The 18,160-nt window shown below is 42.6% G+C and overlaps 2 protein-coding genes across 2 annotated transcripts; one reads left to right on the forward strand and one right to left on the reverse strand.

The window, feature by feature from the left end:
- The first annotated feature begins 6,872 nt into the window (after positions 1 to 6,872).
- Positions 6,873 to 8,454, forward strand: LOC109951964 (transcription factor HES-1-B-like). Its single transcript, XM_020586762.1, has 4 exons — positions 6,873 to 7,199; positions 7,284 to 7,379; positions 7,477 to 7,564; positions 7,797 to 8,454. The coding sequence occupies exons 1-4, from the start codon at positions 7,092 to 7,094 to the stop codon at positions 8,246 to 8,248; spliced, it is 744 nt and encodes a 247-aa protein (XP_020442418.1). The 5' UTR covers positions 6,873 to 7,091; the 3' UTR covers positions 8,249 to 8,454.
- An 8,020-nt stretch (positions 8,455 to 16,474) lies between these two features.
- On the reverse strand, positions 16,475 to 17,914 carry LOC109951948 (carboxypeptidase N subunit 2). Its single transcript, XM_020586738.1, has one exon. It carries the CDS (start codon positions 17,912 to 17,914, stop codon positions 16,475 to 16,477), a length of 1,440 nt encoding a protein of 479 aa, XP_020442394.1.
- Between the last annotated feature and the right edge of the window lie 246 nt (positions 17,915 to 18,160).

Raw genomic sequence — 18,160 nt, forward strand, 5'->3', positions numbered from 1 at the left:
TTTTCAGTAAACACTGATGTGTACAGAGCCGGGTTGTCTTGCTTTCGATCAGTGTTTGCAATGTGGTTTCGGTGATAGTGTTGCCTCTCCACTAACCAGTATGGGTTTTTGTGTACTCTGCTGTATTTCTTTTGTATCAGTAGAGGAACAGATGGAGAGTGGTGGAAGGATCTAAAGAAGCTAAAACACACAGCCTTTCTTCCTCACAGCCAGCTACTTTTTGAAAAAGGTTTTCTCAGTCTTGTGATCAGATGTGTGCTGTTTCAAACATTTTTGACTTCATCTCCTTTCTCTTTTACCCATGCTTTTTTCTTTTTTGTCTAAGTTGTGCATTTTCAAGATTCAGTCTTTGTTTACTGGTTCTTTATATACATCAGCTCCCACAGAGTGATCAAACCCAAACTGCCACTGTAACACACTTCTCTGCACCGCATGGTTTCTCGATGTGTCTGTTACAAGCCTGCACACACGTGCATTCACTCATTCTTCACAAAGTTGAAAAGCAGATGTCAATTGGCTACAGCTTCTCTAAAGGTACTGGACACTTCTCTTGATTAGTAGTCAAGACACAAGGCCAACCTGATGTTCACTTACGGTTGGCTTCACTTTACAGATGACACAAAGGCGCCCACGTATGGTAAAAGGTCTGTGACCCACCAGACAGTCACAAAGCCTTTCTTCTCCCTCCTGTCCCTTTAGCATGGGCTCCTTCCCTAGGCCTTCGTGGCATCCCTGTCCCCCTTCCTTTATCAGTCCTTCCATGAATGAATGGGCTCTGTGGTTGGTCAATAAATTCAATGATTCAGGGGGTGGACAGTTGCAGCCGTGTTAACGTTTGTTCACAGGCTTGTTGCAGGGACGGGCCCTGCCCCACGGGTCTTTGTCTGTCATGGTCCCTCAACAGGTTAGAAGTCAATGGAGGGCCTTGTGCGGAGGTAGCAGGGGCATGGATGAGCCGCCTCTCACATGGCATTCACACAGGGGGAGGACCGGCTCGAATCACTGTGACACTTGTTGGTGTGGGCCCACACAACATCACCAGCTTGCTTCTCTCACTCTCCCCCGAGGGCCTGCACCATATTTAGCCCTTTACTCAAACTAATGGTTGAGGCAGTAGTGTTGTGTCGGCGTAAGGTGATCTGCACTCACAGGTCTGCAGTGACCACAGTGAAAAGAAGGGTACAAATGTACCTTACAGTCTCAGTTCACAGATCAGACTCACAATAAACTGAGGTCAGGGCTTCCCACCATCTGCAGTAAGACTAGAATCAACATTGATACACTTTTGTGGCTCCTGAAGATGCCACACTGTTGCAGAGTTAAAGCCTGTTTCCCCAACACATGAAAGCAGCAAAATGGAGAAAGGAGATGGGAACAGCACACAAACAGAGGAGGGCTTTAGGAGACAGAAAACAGCAAACAGGGAGACAGAAGAGGGACTTAGAGCCATGACTGAAGCCTAACTGTCATGAGAAGATGAGAGTTGTCATGGCCACCCAGGAGCCACCCAGCAAGCATGTGAGCAGGGGAGGCTCGGGGGCCAGGGGCCTGGGCCTGAGCTGCTGGATCACATGCACTAACCACGGATTATGTGCATAAGTGATGAGCGCTAAGCCGGCAGGTGAAGAAGGGAGGCCCTGGGACAAGGAAAGCAGCATCCCTGAGGACAGCTCTGCCTGTGAAGAGACTGGACTTTTTCCCAAGTGAGGCTGATCTGCTGTGTGAAGGGGACTCAGCCAGCGGTCCTTGAGTGCTGAAAGGGCATCCCCCAGGCTGCATTCACAGCATAAGTGGCCAAAACTCTGGTCTTGTGAGTTATCTTGAGTGGCAAGAATGGACCATCTTCACATTCATAAATCCCAACGCAAACACACTCATGGATATGGACTAATCTTGGATAAGGACAAGCATCACCACATGGCACAGCATCAGCAGGGGTCTTGTGGAGGGAAGCTTTCTGGCTTGATGCTTGTTTAAACAGAACAACTCTATAATCTTTATTCATCAGAAGCAGTATAATCTCATTTAAACTAACTAAATTACAGTATCTTTATGGACAAAAGCCTCATTTTATAGCCAGGATACATAGGTTTAGAGGTTGTTTTTGCTGCAGGGGATTGATGCTCATAATATCTGTGGCCTTAAAGGAATGTGTTTGAACCTTGATGGCACAAAAAAAAAAAACCACACACATTCCCATGGTCCACAGAGAGAAACTAGAGAGCTAACCAACCTCCCCCAACACCTTTTCAAGATGATAGTATCCTTGAACATATTAACATGTAAATACACGTAGATACTTTGACAATGCACTGAAATGCATATAATCTACATGCTAACTAGTCCTTTAAAGAATTTTCACTGCTGAATGTGGTGTAGGAACACTTTCATGTCTGGGTTTTAAAAATTAAATGTGAGGCCTCTCTTCGAATCTCTAAAAGCGTTTTTCAATTTGATGAGGGATAAGGCGATGACTGGGTTCCCTTTTCAAAGGAGAGACCCAGAGTTCAATAAGACTTCAGTCTCATTGCCTTTGCCTCCAAGTTGAAGATCTAAATGCTGGCTTTTTTTTATTTTTTTTTTTACGAAAGAACCCACCACGTTAGGTGACAGATGGCAGGTTGTTATGGTGAAATACCAGTTGCCATGGTCCCCCTTTTCCTCCGCAGCTTCTTGTGCCATAGCTGAGCATTTCCTCCGTGGCTGGTGTACTGACTTGGAATAAGCTGACTTGAAACCGCTCAGGTTGTTGTTGACAAACATGAGCCTAGATGAGTCACTTAATCTCCCGCTCCTTTATCCGCTCTGTATTGCCGTATAAACAGAGCTGAATGCGCTGAAAAAACTGAACCTCTGTTTTCAGTCGTCTCTTATCTCATGCAGGATTTAATCTAATGCCCTCTACCCTTTTTACATCTCTGCCTCTGTTAAATTCGACCATATTTTTTAATTCAGCACATCACCATGACAACCAGTCCCCCCTTCCTCCAGCTTCTCTTCTCCATTGATACTGCTGCATCCCCCTACCCCTTCTTTTTTTGTCCAAATAAAACAAAGCGCAGAGTGAATGCACGCTGAGGTAGGTAAATGTATTCAGTGACATCAGCCAGGACGAGTCTATTCTGCCGGATTCCTGTACCACTTGTTTCCAGCCTTGTCTGGGGGCCGGACACTCTGTTGGGCCCATTGTCCCACATGTATTCCACACAGGCCTGCAATTAATGGAAGCCTTGTCTAAGGCTGCTGGAGCAGAAACTGCTGTTGGGGAGGGGGACAAAAGGCGTGCAGAGCCAGGGGCTGGGAGTTGCTATGGGACTGCCCCCCTCCAGTTACTTCTTTAAGCGGGGATTCAAAGGGAAAAGGAGCGACGCAGAGTGAGCGGAGTGCTGGATGAGATGTTTAAGTGATCTCCTCTGTCTGTGCTCTCCACTCCTGGCCTGAGATGTTTTCATACAAGCAGATGAAAGAGAACCCTCACAGTATCTGATGATGACGATGGTCATTTCACTGCCCACATTGCAGCGGTGGCTAGGTGGAGGAGAAAGGAGCCACAGCCTTCACACCAGGTGAAGATGGAGAGGAGTGTGGCAACTGGGAAGTGACCATTTGTGTAACTGCCCAGTGCAAAGAGGTTTATCTAAATGTACCTACTGTGGCTTGACCTTTTGATGATTTTACCTTGCAATATATCATTTTATCTCTGCAGATGGTAAAGTAAGACAGAATTTAACCCAGGTAACAGGTCTCATCTACTGTATAATAATGTGATTTTACACTGAGGACATAGAGTCTTCTATCTTAGGTAAACCTGCCAGACAATACAGAGACAGTCTTAGCACAAAAGGGTCCTGCTTGATTTTATATAATGAATATATTTTAAAGATATTATAAAATGTAAAGATTGGTATTATTTGAAAACATATTTTAATCATTTTTATATTTTGGTTTTTGATACTTTTTCTGCAATCTGAAATGGCTGAAACAATTTGTTGTTTTTCATGTAATTAATTTGTTCTTTGTACCTATTTCTAATATATCTTGAGGATCACACTGAAACTATCTCAGTCTTTACCTTTTAAGTCCTGGGCTTTATTGCTCTATCCCTGAGGAAGACAGATGTATTGAAATATTTTGCAAATATATCAGAATGTTGTTAAAAATACAGAACAAAACCAAAAATAATCCTGTGCTTGTTCCCCTTAGCTTATGATTCCCAGCAACACGTCCCTTGATGGCCCTTCTAATACCTCTGTGTGTCCCTGTGGCCTTCCATCCCTGGGTTCCCACCCTGATACAGATCAAGATTCTGTGCTGTCTACACCTCCATCCACACAATAACTGGTTGTATGTAGCAGAGCAGCAGGATCAGTGAAAACAGAACTGATGGGGTGTAATTTACTGTTGCACAGCCTCTTTTCCGGAAACCCTGTCATCTGCTCTGTTGAGGGACCGTGAGCTGTTTCAAAGGAGCATCTTGTTAAAATGTACAGTTAGAAGATTAACTGAGCTCTTTGTTGTGATCCAAGGAATGTGGATGAAGTGGGAGATGGTCAGTGCAAATGAGTGGGAAGCAGATACAGCAAAACAACAAGGCCATAGATTTGACAGCTAATATTATAACCGGTTATAAAACAGGCCAGAATCATTTGGCTGGAGGTTTGACTTGATACCATACCAGTATATTGGCTCAAGTCAAGATGTGAGTGGCGCTTGACGTTGCTCACACAGAGAGGAAGCCATAGATGGGTTTATCACAGAGGAGAGCGGCAGCAGAGGTGAATACATATACAGTATCAGTGTTACAAGCAACATTCAGTATATCTGTATTTGAGTGGTTCGTCACATACTGTAGATACTGGACATGATTCTTAGTAAGAAAGGTCTAATAAATTATGCACGGAAAGGTTAAGGGTTTTTAGCATTTTCTGGAAAAGCTAAAAGGTTTTATTGTGACATTTACTGTAATCATACTACTCCTTATGATAATGAATATCAGAGTCAGAATTACTTTCTAGAGTATTTTATATTAAAAGCAATATCATGAAATTTGCAGTGGAATCAAATGTTTTAATGTCAGGAAGCAGGAAGAGGAATTAGAAAACAGCCAAATACATACACATAGATATACATATGGCATACATGCCTGAAGATGAACATATAAAAGGTTGTCTTGACTTCACAGCATGAATACAAAGGAACAGCAAGTTTCTGTCCTGCAGTTTGCAGTCCTGCTGGTTTGTCCCTTAAAATATTTTGTGATTTGATGGTTATATTTGGACAAATCTCTGCAACCTGGGACACTACCTCCAATTTTCAGCCATCAAAAACAAGGTGCACTTCTAAATTTAATCTAGCAATATTGGCAAAGTGAGAGGAATCCATATGAAAATTAAGCTTTACCACATATTTCTATAATTTTTGTATATTTCTTTTATGTTTTTTTCTTGTGACACTGCTACATGTATGCTAAAGATTTATTATTCAGGCTCAGGTGCTGGACTCTCCCCCTCAGAATATTTACTGAAGATTTGTCTCTGTCAGCTGATTATCATAAAATCTAACAATTTTCAAAAAGCACTTCAAAAAGCAATACCAAATGTTATTATTATAAAGAAAGCACTACAAATTAAACTGCTTTTTGGTTTAATCAGATGAAAGAACACATTTTTACCTGAATATGGTAGTTCAGGTTCAGATTTCTCACAAAAAAGATGCAGTTGCCTAATAGAGATAAACACTTGTTATATCCTTTCATGTGTCACCAAGGCCTTTTTATTGTTATTTATTGTCTGACAGGTTTTAATAAGCTCCTCAGGCTCATTTTCTGCCCACAGACAGGAGATGTCAGCGTTCATGGTAGTGAGTGGACAACTGAGTGTGTCACAAACTTTCTTCTTCACTGGACATCAGGTCTGAAGTGTGTCAGAGGATGAGGTTTATGCAGCATGAGTGACGCCCTGAGAGGTGTGTACGCGTGTGTGTGCATACGCACAGACCCAAAATACAAACACACCTACAACTGGATAGACAGTGAAATAATTTCCTAGACAGCTTTTGACATATGCAATTTTAACAAAATGCGAAACAATAAAATAAACAAATTTTGTTGCAGAGGAAGAACAATTTCCCATTTAACTGGACTATGATAAATTACATTATTAATCACAGTTGTATGATTTTTTAATTCCACGTTCATAATTTTTTTTTCCATACATGTAGCTTGAATCTTCCCTGTGCTGCTGTTTGTCTGCCAACTGATGCAAATAAAAAACAGAGTCTGTTATGATGAGTAGTTGTTGAGAAAAAAGGTTTAAAAAATCATTATTTTCACACAATTAAATTTGATAATTGTACAGAGACACAAATGATCAGAAGACTATTAAATTGTTAAACTTGTTGTGTTAATAGTCAATTAATAATTTACTCAATAAACTGATGACAGAAGCCCCTTTCTGCGTATATATTGAACTACATTAATATGGTCAAGGCCAAAACAAGAAAACAACACCATCTGAAAGGATGCAACTCGGAAGAGAGACAATTTATTTGTAAAACCAAACCGGGAATTTGTATTATTATGACAAAAAACAACTGATTAAATCACCAAACCGACTAAAGGAATGATCGCTGATGCATTTCAGGGAAGTACCCTGGTCGTTGCAGCTGCTGAAAGGTGTTTTTTAAATGGGCAGGCAAAGTATCATATTTGCTTCAGCAGCAGATTAAACGAACCCTGCAGGCTGCACCACTGACCGCTGCAGCGGCCTGGCCCACACGCCCCGTACGTTCACCTGGCTCTGCACATCGGTCCCGCAGCATCTGACAGACAGGACAGACGGCAGGAACCGGGGAACTCACACACGAGCCGCTCGCGTGCAGCCCCGGGCTCTATAAATATGAGCCGCGGCGGTGGAAACAGCAGCGCAGTGGTCGTCGATCACAACATTTGTCAACTGAAAACTCTGAGCGCAGCCAGGACCCGGCGGGACTGACTTCACTGGACTCACTGGAGTTGTCGTGCAGCACTTCTGCTACCGACAAAGTATTTGTTTCAGCCGTGCCACTCTTCTTTTTTGACTGCAAACCTGAAGATGCCAACCAGCACAGCGGACAGAACATCTCCATCTGCCGGGGTTGCTACACCGGCAAGTGGCTACTGCACACCCGACAAACTCCGGTCTGGGGCAGAGAACAGAAAGGTAACCTGTCTGAACGTTTGTTTATTTGTTTACTACTCGTTGTGTTACCTATCATAACACCTCAAATGTATTTTTTCTCTCAAGTCCTCCAAACCAATCATGGAAAAGCGGAGACGTGCGCGCATCAACGAGAGCCTGGGCCAGCTGAAGACCCTTATCCTGGATGCACTCAAGAAAGACGTAAGGACACGCACAGATTACTGCCTATTTAATAGCCTATGGATTGTTAATTATCATGGGCAAACCTAGAACTGAATGGTGATTTTTGCATGTTTAGAGCTCCAGACACTCCAAATTGGAAAAGGCAGACATATTAGAGATGACTGTGAAGCACCTCAGGAACCTGCAGAGACTTCAGATCACTGGTATGTAACAGTCAGCCCAGTAGGCTCTCTAACTTTAGATGTTCCCACGGTCTACAAGATTTATTGCCCACCCACAGCTGTGTGCATTTGCCCTTAAGAGCTGATTTCACAGACATGGACTGCATGAATAATCATTTAAATTAACCTTAACCTCTTAATGTTCCACAGTATATTTTATCCCATACTCTATCTATCTATCTATCTTGATGTATATGTGTGTTTTCTCCTGCAGCTGCTGTGAACATAGACCCTTCTGTCCTGGGTAAATACAGAGCTGGGTTCAGTGAGTGTGTTGGAGAGGTCACCCGTTTCCTGTCCACCTGCGAAGGGGTGAACACAGAGGTGAGGACTCGCCTCCTCAGCCACCTGGCGGTCTGCGTGACCCAAATCAGTGCTGTGAATGTTTATGGACCTCCTCCAGGAACACTTGGATTCGGACAGACCGTCACACAGATTCCAGCGGCTTCTGCCCCTCAGATGCCTTGCAGAGCTGCCTCAGCAATGCAGGTTTCCCCAGAAGTGATGAAGCTCTACAGTGGCTGCCAGGTTGTGCCAACGCCGGATGGACAGTTTGCGTTTCTTGTTCCCAGCGCGACTCTCGTGCCTCTGAGTGCACAAAACAGCCATCACATGTCACCTGTTGCATCACAGGCCACCTCAGACTCTGTGTGGAGACCATGGTAGGAAACCAGCTCAACAGATTGTGGGAGAAAAGGACTATCACATAATAAAACACATTTTGTACATATTGTAAATGTTTGACAGGGATGTTTACACACATTTGTTTTTTTATATGGACAGTATGAGATACTCTCGGCCTCTTTGCTTGCTGTGATTTTCTGTTTTTGATATGCCACAATTTGTTTACTGCAGGAAGTCAAGAAAATAAAGCACTGTTTTTTATGATTAATAAAACTATATGTTTATTACATATTTGCTGCAGTGGCCTCTTTGTCATTTCTCTTCCCCCCACCAAAAAACCCCCATCAGGTTCTCAAAAGGATGTCCATTAATTTCAATTCATTAATTTCACTCTTTTCAAGTACAGCAGCCAGTTGCAGTAAACAAGCGTATTCTTGTCCGTAACTGATTATTCCTTTTGTAGGGAGAGGAAAAACTGCTTTCTGGCTGGAAATAAATTAATCTCTAATGTGGTAGGGACCTGAGAGGTTGTGTTCAGCCCAAAAGACATGCTGCTAGGCAGTATGGAGGGCAGGATCTGCTCACACAGCAGCCCTGCCAGCTCTCCTGCCAGATGGGAAAAATCCAAAATAAATAGGGTTTGACTATACTGACAAGGCTAAATGAAGACTAAATAAGATACTGTACTCGAGGACACACTGCATGTTGTTACTTCTGGCAGTGGAAGAGAGAAGGTGTTGGCTCAGCCATTTGAGGAAGCAGACCATAGATCTGATCTGAGATAATTTGCATGTTTGCATCCATTTAGTGGACAGTTGACAGACCCAGCATGGAGCATGGTGCTCGTTTTGCAAGCCACAGGTAAGTCATGACCAGAGGCCACAGGTGTCCCCCTCATTCACACTCCCAAGATAGCACATGCCCAACAACATGTTATCTGGCAACCCACTAACAGACCTGGCAGCCCTTCACCAGAAGGCAAGGGCTCACCTCTAAAGCATCCCCCACTGACCATCGATGGTGCTGTACTAGAGAGAGTGAGCAGTATCAAGTCCCTGGGGGTGCACATCTCTGAGGACCTCTCCTGGAACAACAACACCACATCACTGGCCAAGAAAGCTCAAACATGCCTGTACTTCCTCAGCAAACTGAGGAGAGCCAGTGCCCCACCCCCCATCATGTGCTTCTTCTACCGGGGCACCATTGAGAGCATCGTCACTGGCTGCATCACTGTGTGGTACGAAGGTTGCCCTGTAACACATAGTGAAAACAGCCAGCAAGATCATCAGTGCCCCTCTGCCTTCCCTTACGGACACTTTGAACACCCACCTCACCTGCAGAGCCATCAGCATTGCTGATGACCCCTGACTGTTTTTTACTGTCATATCTTCTGCTATTGGTCATTTGCACTGCTCTCCATGTGCATCTCATAAGCCATTATGCATCACCAACGCCCCTGGTGATGCTAACATCTGACAAACGTCTTGTTATTATTTGCACTACTGTCACTGATTATACAGGGTTTGAGTCATAGCCTACTGGGTTGTACCATTTAGTTTTATCCTAATTATTTTAGTTTAGCTTTCTTACTCTATTTTATTCTACTTTTATTCCATTTTAGTTTTTTTTTAAATGGTATGGGCATTCAATATTAGGTGAGAGACAAAAGGTATTTCGATTTTTCTGTATGTCCTGCGCATATAGTGAATTAACAATAAAAAATCTTTCTCTTGCTCTCACTCTGACAGTATCAGACAGCAGCACATCTAGAGGTAAAACATGCACACAGTCCATGAGGTTTTGGTTGTTCCTAATTTAAGATTCATGGACTTTAAGGGATTAGGTCATAAAGCAGCAACTATGTTTCTATGTTGCCCTTGTTTCTTGACGGACACATGCACAGTAGTCTGGATTCATGAGTATATATTGTTGTATGTGGAACCTACCAAGGACAAAATACTAAAAGTTGTATTTAATTTCACACCTCAACATAGAAATCAAAGCAAATTTCTCCATCACTCTAAAATGTATTAAAACTTCTCACTCGCGTAAATGATACAGTTGTTTAAGTTTACGTCTCTGTTTTGTCATAGCTGAGAGCAGAGTGGCAGTAAAGAGGGCTGAGAGACAAAAACAGAGCTCCTCCTCCTATCAGAGCATCCTTTCAGAAGAGCCTCTGGAACATAAAAACAAAGACGGGCCTCTCAGTGGCTCCTCTCTTTGTGACCCTCTCCATCTTCATAAAAGCCCTTTCCATTGTTTATCCAGGAAGAGGTTTAATGGCTGGGAGAGTGGGAGGACCATGCTGTCACTTTCACCGCGCTAAAGAAGGCTTATTGTTGGCTGCTCCCAAAGGTCCTGCTCTAAAAGGCTTTTTGAGAACTCTTAGGCCAGCCTGTGACCCCCAGATAAGAGGATCTGTGAAGTGCTGACAGGTTGCTCCTATCTATACCTACGTCTGTGATGTAGAAGCTAGAGTGGTTTTAGATGGAGCGGTGTTTCTTGAGGAAACGTGAGCAGTTTGACACGTCACTCCCCTCCCTCCATGTTTTGTCTGATTGGATTTCATCTCCTCTCCTTGCCCCTCCCCAATCAAAACACCAGTTTGATGCAGTTTTTCCTCAAAGCTTGTAAAACAGAATAGTAAACTGTATAGTAAGAATAGTAAAGCTGGGTGGGGTCTGCCCCTTTGCTCCATGATTGATGGCATCCTCTCACAAACACTTTGACAACAGTGACAGGTTACTCTGCTTGTAGAGGCCGTTTTCCTCTGACACACATTGGAAACCTTCACTGCCTCCGCCTTTCTGGGTGAACCCCCTTAATGTTGTTCTTAGGGTTGTTACAGTGCTTGATGGGGGTCGAAGTAGTCAGAGGTGGTTCACATGAAGGCTAATGCACTCGATGTCAATGGTGAATGAACAATACTCTTTGTTCCTTCACTCCAATTCATCCCTTTTTGATTCAGCTGGGCGTTTTTGAAAAACTCAACAACATACTGGCGGAAGTGTAGCTTCCGCGAGGGAATTTAGTATCAGCATCAAACAATAACATTGGAAGTGGAAAATTTATTACACAGAATCCACACAGAATGATGCTGGTGAGGCCATGAAAACGGACTCACTCTGACTGTCATCACATCTTCAAAAGAGTTGTTGTACTGGGGTTGGGGGTGGGCTCTTGTTAGTGCTGTAGTTCTTGGCCATATGCCCATGAAGGTTTAAGAAGATCATAAACAATACCCTTTGCTGCAGGTGTCCCCTCAAAGTGAAACGTCCTCCAACCTTTGGTCTGGCTAAACTGGCAAGACAGAAAAGCCATCTATGAGGCACTGACTGAATCAATTCTGAAGAAGTCAGAGTGGGTCATTCAGTGGAATGTGTCCCCAACATTTAAAGGCAAAAATGAGGCAATATTGTTTGTAAAGGCTGAAGACATTAATTCAAGTGCACTTATTGGCTTGAAGTCAAATAAAATTAAAGCTACAGTATGTAACTTAAGGTAGCACTAGCATGAAACTCCATGGGCAGTAATACTCAATAAATATTCCATAGATGTCAAACTAAGGTACGAGTGAGCCAGACTGAGCAAATGTGAGAAAACAGCTGTGTATAGTCTGAAGTATTCACACAAAGCTAGTGGGCATGTTGATGTTCTATCATGTGACCAGCACAAAACCAGAAGAAAACAAACATCCAATGGTCGAGAAAATCGATCATTTACAATGAAGAGGCCAGGGGAAATATTTGAATGGAGACACAGTCAGGAACCTCTGTAGTTAAGAGCTGGTGCCAGCATCGTCAGACAAGGCAAGAGACTCAGTTGTTTATGGCCACATTACAAACTGGCTATGTGACTGCGTCATGTCCCACCGCCTGCAGAATTAGATTTGAGAGCAATGGTGCATCCTGCTGCTCGCTCAAATCACCTGGAATGTTTATGATTCTGTCCTCTCTTGCTCCCAGTTCTGATTCTGCCCATACAAATGTGCCTGTGTGCTTTCATATGCGGAGGTACAAACTGAGCCCTCAAAATATGGTTTGTGCACTCTCAAACATTTTGGTGGAGATTTATTTTAATATTTTTTGAAGGGGCAAGCATTGGACATGACAACATTGCATTCATAAAATGTTTCACAGATGGTAATGCTTAGCAATACTTCAGTAAATGTAATATGTGAAGACTGATCACATTTTTCCATTGCAAAACAATGGACACTTCAGAAATTACTTCTGCTTCTGGAAGTTGGAGTGTGGGCGGTATATGTCACTTGTGACTCCTCACTAGAACATCTAGCAATATACAATGAAAAGCTGCATGCATGCATAATAAAACCTCTCCATCTGTGGCGCTGGAAACAAAAGAAGCATGGCCATATAAGAGCACGGTCCAGAGGGTTACAGTTCCTGGTTTGTCCTCCTTAATTGTGATGTGATGATAAGGAGCTTATAGCCTCTTGTCATCCTCCAATAGAGACGGTCAAGACAAAGGGCAGTGTACCAGTATGCTGAACGATTACCATTCTGGTGACATCTCCCCGTCCACTTAACATCCATATCAGGTCAGCTGTTCTTAATTTGGTCAGCAACACCAATTTTACCCCCACCCAGGGGTCCGGGTGCCCTGAGGGATAAACAGTGACCCTTGTTTGTAAGCAAGGCTCACATTCTGAGCGTGAAAAATGGCCCATTTGTGTTATTGAGGTGTTCAGGTCATTGTATCATGGAGGATGTGTGTCACCCTCTCATGGGCTGAGAGAGAAAATCTGACACCTGCTCACACAATGGCAACTGGTGTTGGTTATGATTTCACAACTGACTAAACTGAAAAAACAATGTTTATGATCATTAAAGAAGAGACAAATATCTATTGATTCCTGTGATTTTTGCCCTTAAGACATATGCCCCTTGTTATTAATATAAAAATATTAATCATGATGAAAGCAGTGCTAACACACATACGTATACAACAAGCTGACGTGGAATTACTTTACACCGTCACATCAAACCTTCGCCTGCTGAATTCTTTTCCTGGGGACTGAGACTCCGATGACCTCTACTCTTTGTCCCAAGGACCCTGCCCTGCCCTCGCCACCTCCCTCCTCACCGGTCAGTCTAAACTCTGTGGGAAACCCCCTAGTGCTTTGTGTTGTTTTGGGCATTGTATGTCTCACCAGTCTGAAGAGCTGCTGTAAGGAGCATGGTGCCTACTACTAACTGTCCACTAATAGGACAGAGAGCTGGGGTTTGACCATTGGTGTTAACAGTTGCTTCTCAGTGTGCCTGACAGGACAGCATGCAGCCTCTGCTGCTGTCAGTCTGCCAGGCAAAGACAGGAATTGACAGGGGTGGATGCTGACAGGCGATTTGGTGTTGAAGATAACTCTATTAACCTACAAAACACACTGGAACCAGCATTAGCTTGGTCTTTACAAGCGTACTGTATGTTGTGCAACCAGAGGTTTACTTTAAATTCTATAGGTGATGCATAATTTTCAAAGATACCAAATATATGAGGCAGAATTTTAGCTACATTCTCTATAAACTGATGCATATATCAAATGAATGTTCATTTAATGAAGCTATAGAATATTATATAACTTAAAGGTATAGAATATCCTGGGATTAATATTATCATAAATTCCAGAAAAGTTTTTCTTTTTTTCTAAATTTTAAGAAGCTTAAACCTGCATTAGTCAATTTCTGGTTGGAAGGTGGAAACACACCAATGACGCTGTATTTAAGAGGTTGTTATCACTGATGTTTTAGTGCATGGTTGCTTGTTTACACATTCAGCAGACAGACAGCAACCTCAGTAGTTGTTTGGAGTGATGTTCCACTTGACCTGAAGTCCAGTATTCCCTTGTGAAGGCCTCAGTCCTGGCCTTCACCATGTGAGGGCCTAAACCACCACCAGCCATGGACTTGGGTGGGTAATTTATATTAGACATACATAATTGATCGATAAGCATGCACGTTTGATTAATTTTGTATTGTTAATGTTTACCTTTTCTTTTGAGTTACTGTGTTTCCTAGTCCATGGATGGGGGGCAGCAGGTTTAAATACCTCCCACTAGGCCTGGACTGCACCAAGTGCTCCATACAAGAAAGGGGGGAGTTTGGGAGAAATTTATTGTTTATTTGTTGGTAGTTTATGTTAGAACTTTATTTGTCAAGTTATGTTAATTTCTTTACATTTAAAGGAAATATTTAGTTGAGAGCAGACTGTCTGTTTGGTGTTTATTAGTTGATTATTTTGGTAGTGTCTTTAGTTTATCCCTTGTGTGTGTTATTGGTTTGGCCAGCCAGTATATATGTTTCCCTGATGTGTCACTTGTTAGGTCAGTTGGTTTTGTTGAGGTATTAGACAGTTCAGTTTGCTGTATTTTGAGTTTCCTTACCTTTTGTTGACCTCTTTTAGGGCCCAATTTATCTGATGTTAATTTTGTATTTTTCTTACTTTTGGGTTAATAAAAAGCCCTTTATTTTGAACTTTGGAAGCTGTGTCTTTTGCCTTACTGCTTGGTCCCTGACATCCCTGTATTTGGCTCCTCCAGCTTGTTGCTAACTTTGTCTGTCAGCTGTCTTGTGCTGAGCAGGAACAGTAGCACATGGTGGGTTTATCAAGAGTTAAAATAAATTAAATGAATGAATTAAATACAATAAAATTGTTGCAGGAAACAAAGCTGATGAGCTTGATAAGAATGAACTGTAAAGTTGTGGGCTGTGGAACCAAAACAAAGTGCTAACGATGTTAAGACTCTGTAGAACTGAGGGGAACTGCAGTGTTTGGTTATAGTCATTTCAACCGTTGTTAAGAGAAGGCGGTGGAGTGCACCTTTGAGTACAGCTTTAGAAGACATTTTAAGTGATTAACCCAGAGATCAGATCAAGTTAGTTTAGCTTGAAACTGACACATTTTCTATTTTATACCTGTAATTCAGTTTTTTCAAAATAATCTCATCAATATTTTGTCACAGAGAATGTGATTTGTTTCAACCTTATTTTGTTTCTTTTATTTTCCGAAATAATTTATTATTAATTCCCGGCCCCCCCACCGAATCAAAATATGCATTTAACCACTTCTATATGTGCTGTTGCTCATTAGATGACAGCCCTCTACTTGTCCTCTGTACTCCATTGTTTTCGCCGAGTGACGATTACCTCCACTGTGAGGTCATCCCTCCAAACTCTGGAAGTAGAACAGCCACCACCTTTTGTCATGTGAAGTGCGATGTCGCTCAACTCGGACCCAGGACCCAATCGACCCTCTGACCTTTGACCCTTATTAAGCGTGGTTTAGAGTGTTGTATTCAAGGTGTAGCCATCTGGGTGCCTTGTTGTGTTGAGGCCTCCCTCCTCCCTGCTCCGCTCCCTCATCCTTTATCATCCCTTTCTGTAGTCAGGGGCAGTGGGGAGATCACAGAGGGGACTGCTTGGTTTTAGAAACCTCTAGATGACAGAGTAGATGGCTCCTGAATAAATTACAGCGAAATATGTGTGTACACTTTTGAGGTACTTGTTTCATTTTATGCTGCTTCATACTTGTCCTTCACTACATTTCATAAGGAGATATTGTAGTTTTTACTGCACTACATTAGCATGACAACTATGACAAATTTATAAAATATGACACATTGCTATGTGTTAAACTCCCCAACGGTAAATAAAATGATCAAAACTGACTTAACCACAACCAACTACTACATTAAAATACTACTTACACATGAATACAACAGTAATATAATAATCCAGTAATGTATAGTAATATATAACCTAACACTGGCAGCAGCATACTGAGTACCTTTACCTCTCAGTATGTTTTACTACTTCCATACTTTGACACTTAGTTACTTTCCTAACTTTTGCCAGACCGGAATATTTTTACAATGTGGTATTCTTGCCTCTTCAAAGTGCTGTGAATGCTGTGACAAGTACAATATCATATTTTATTGACCTCTAATGCACAAATGTTCCAAATTTTCTACAGCCCACACCGTAGTCTGAACACACGTTGGCAGATGATTAACATGTGACTCCTGGTTAATATAAAAAGCAGTGAGTTGAACTTTGAACTCTACAAGAAAAGAGTTCATCTACCCCTCTTATCATTCAGCAGCATTCATGTATACTGGTTATCAGCTGCTAAGTTAGAGGTTTGTTTATTTGTATTGACTCCAACAGTCAGAACACAGGTTAGGATGAGGAAACAACAAATGCATCAGGACACTGTTGCACACAAGACAAAGGCTGATTAAAATGGGGAGAACTACTGAACAGGGCTCTCGGTCATTGTCTCGTTGCTGCACCGAAATTGTTCATGTTCGTTTTTGACAATATGCTCCTTAATGCTGCCGTTATCCTCCTGAAACTGCACCTTCACTGTCAGCGGAGAACATCTATCCACTTTACATTTGATGATCACAGTGTCACTGGATGTTTGCAGACTACAGCTGCTGAGATCAAGCATCTCATCTTTTGACACCTGACACACCAGTTGATCCTTGTCAATAGAGGCGACCCCCTGTCTTCTCAAAAAGCCAGGGCTCTCACAAAGCATCCTGTCCGGCATGTCGATGTTTTGGCTGTTTCTCAGCACCCAGTCATGCAGGTACCACATGTGGCAGTCACATTTCCAGGGATTTCCGTGCAGCCTAAGTGTATTCTGGATATGAAAATGGTCTAGAAAGCCCAGTGGGAGAGTTTCCAGCCGGTTGTCAGACAGATACAGCTGCTGAATGAAATTTTGGTCTTCAAACAGTTTGGTGTCCACCTTGGTTAGATTGTTCTTGTGAAGGTGGAGTGCCTTGATGCCAAACAGATTTCTGAAGATCCTTTCAGGCAGAAATGTGAGCTGGTTTTCAGAAAGATCCAGATTCTCCAGCCTTGTTAGATTTGTAAAAATGTTTTCAGAAAGGTTGGAGAGCTGGTTAGAGGACAAGAAAAGATCAGAAAGAGATGTGAAATGACTGAGAGAGGACAGCTCAGCTAGTCTGTTGTCTCTTAGGTTCAGCTCCTTCAAATTTGAGGCCTGAATGCCAAACACTTTATCGCTGAAGGTTGTAAGAAGGTTTCCACGAAGGTTTAGCACCTTTAGCTTGGTTAGCACAGAGAAGATGCCATCAGCAAGTTCTGATACCTCATTCCACTCCAAGTGAAGCTCTATCAGTTGAGAAATATTGTGGAATATGTCAGATGTAAGATTACTAATGTGGTTGTTGTTCATTTTCAGAATCTTCAGCCCGATTAGACCATAAAAAAATTCTCTTTTTACTTCATCCAGTTTATTTTGGGACAAGTCCAGTACACGCAGGTTGTGGAGGTGCAGGAAAATAAATGGTGGCAGATCTGATATAATGTTGCCCTTCATTTGCAGAGTTTCTAGCTGTTTCAGGGAGTCAAACATGCCAGGGAGCACTGTCTTGAGCCTGTTGAAGTTGAGCAGCAGTTTAGTCAGGTTTCCCTGCTTTGAAAAAGTCCCCAGATATAACTGATCCAGCCAGGGGCTCCCGCTGATCTCCAGCTCCTGCAGCTCAGTGAGATTTTCAAAAGCCCGAGCATGAATACTTAGCAGCGTATTGTTTAGGAAGACAAGCTTGGTCAGATGGGGGCTCTCCTGTAACGTGTTAGGGAACAGGTACTCCACGCCCGATGTCATTATGATAAAGTCCTTGATCTGCTTGGATGTGTTATTGGGTAAAGATTGCATTCGTTCATCTGCACAAAGTACTTGGACCGGAGTAAAACACTGGCATTTGTGTGGACAGGAGGTGTGTAACTCTGTGTTGCATTTGTGACAGAGAAGCAGCACCAGGAACAGAGACAGGCCCAGTTCGTTGTCCATTTTCACTGTGGAAACATGAAGAAAATGTATATGAGGTAACAGCAAAGTCAGTATTGATTTTACATAAGGACAGAAATGTGGACAGTATGTATACTTGTGTTTCTTTTGTAC

This window comes from Monopterus albus, unplaced genomic scaffold (genome assembly GCF_001952655.1).
Source record: "Monopterus albus unplaced genomic scaffold, M_albus_1.0 scaffold420.1, whole genome shotgun sequence".
Lineage (NCBI taxonomy): Eukaryota > Metazoa > Chordata > Actinopteri > Synbranchiformes > Synbranchidae > Monopterus > Monopterus albus.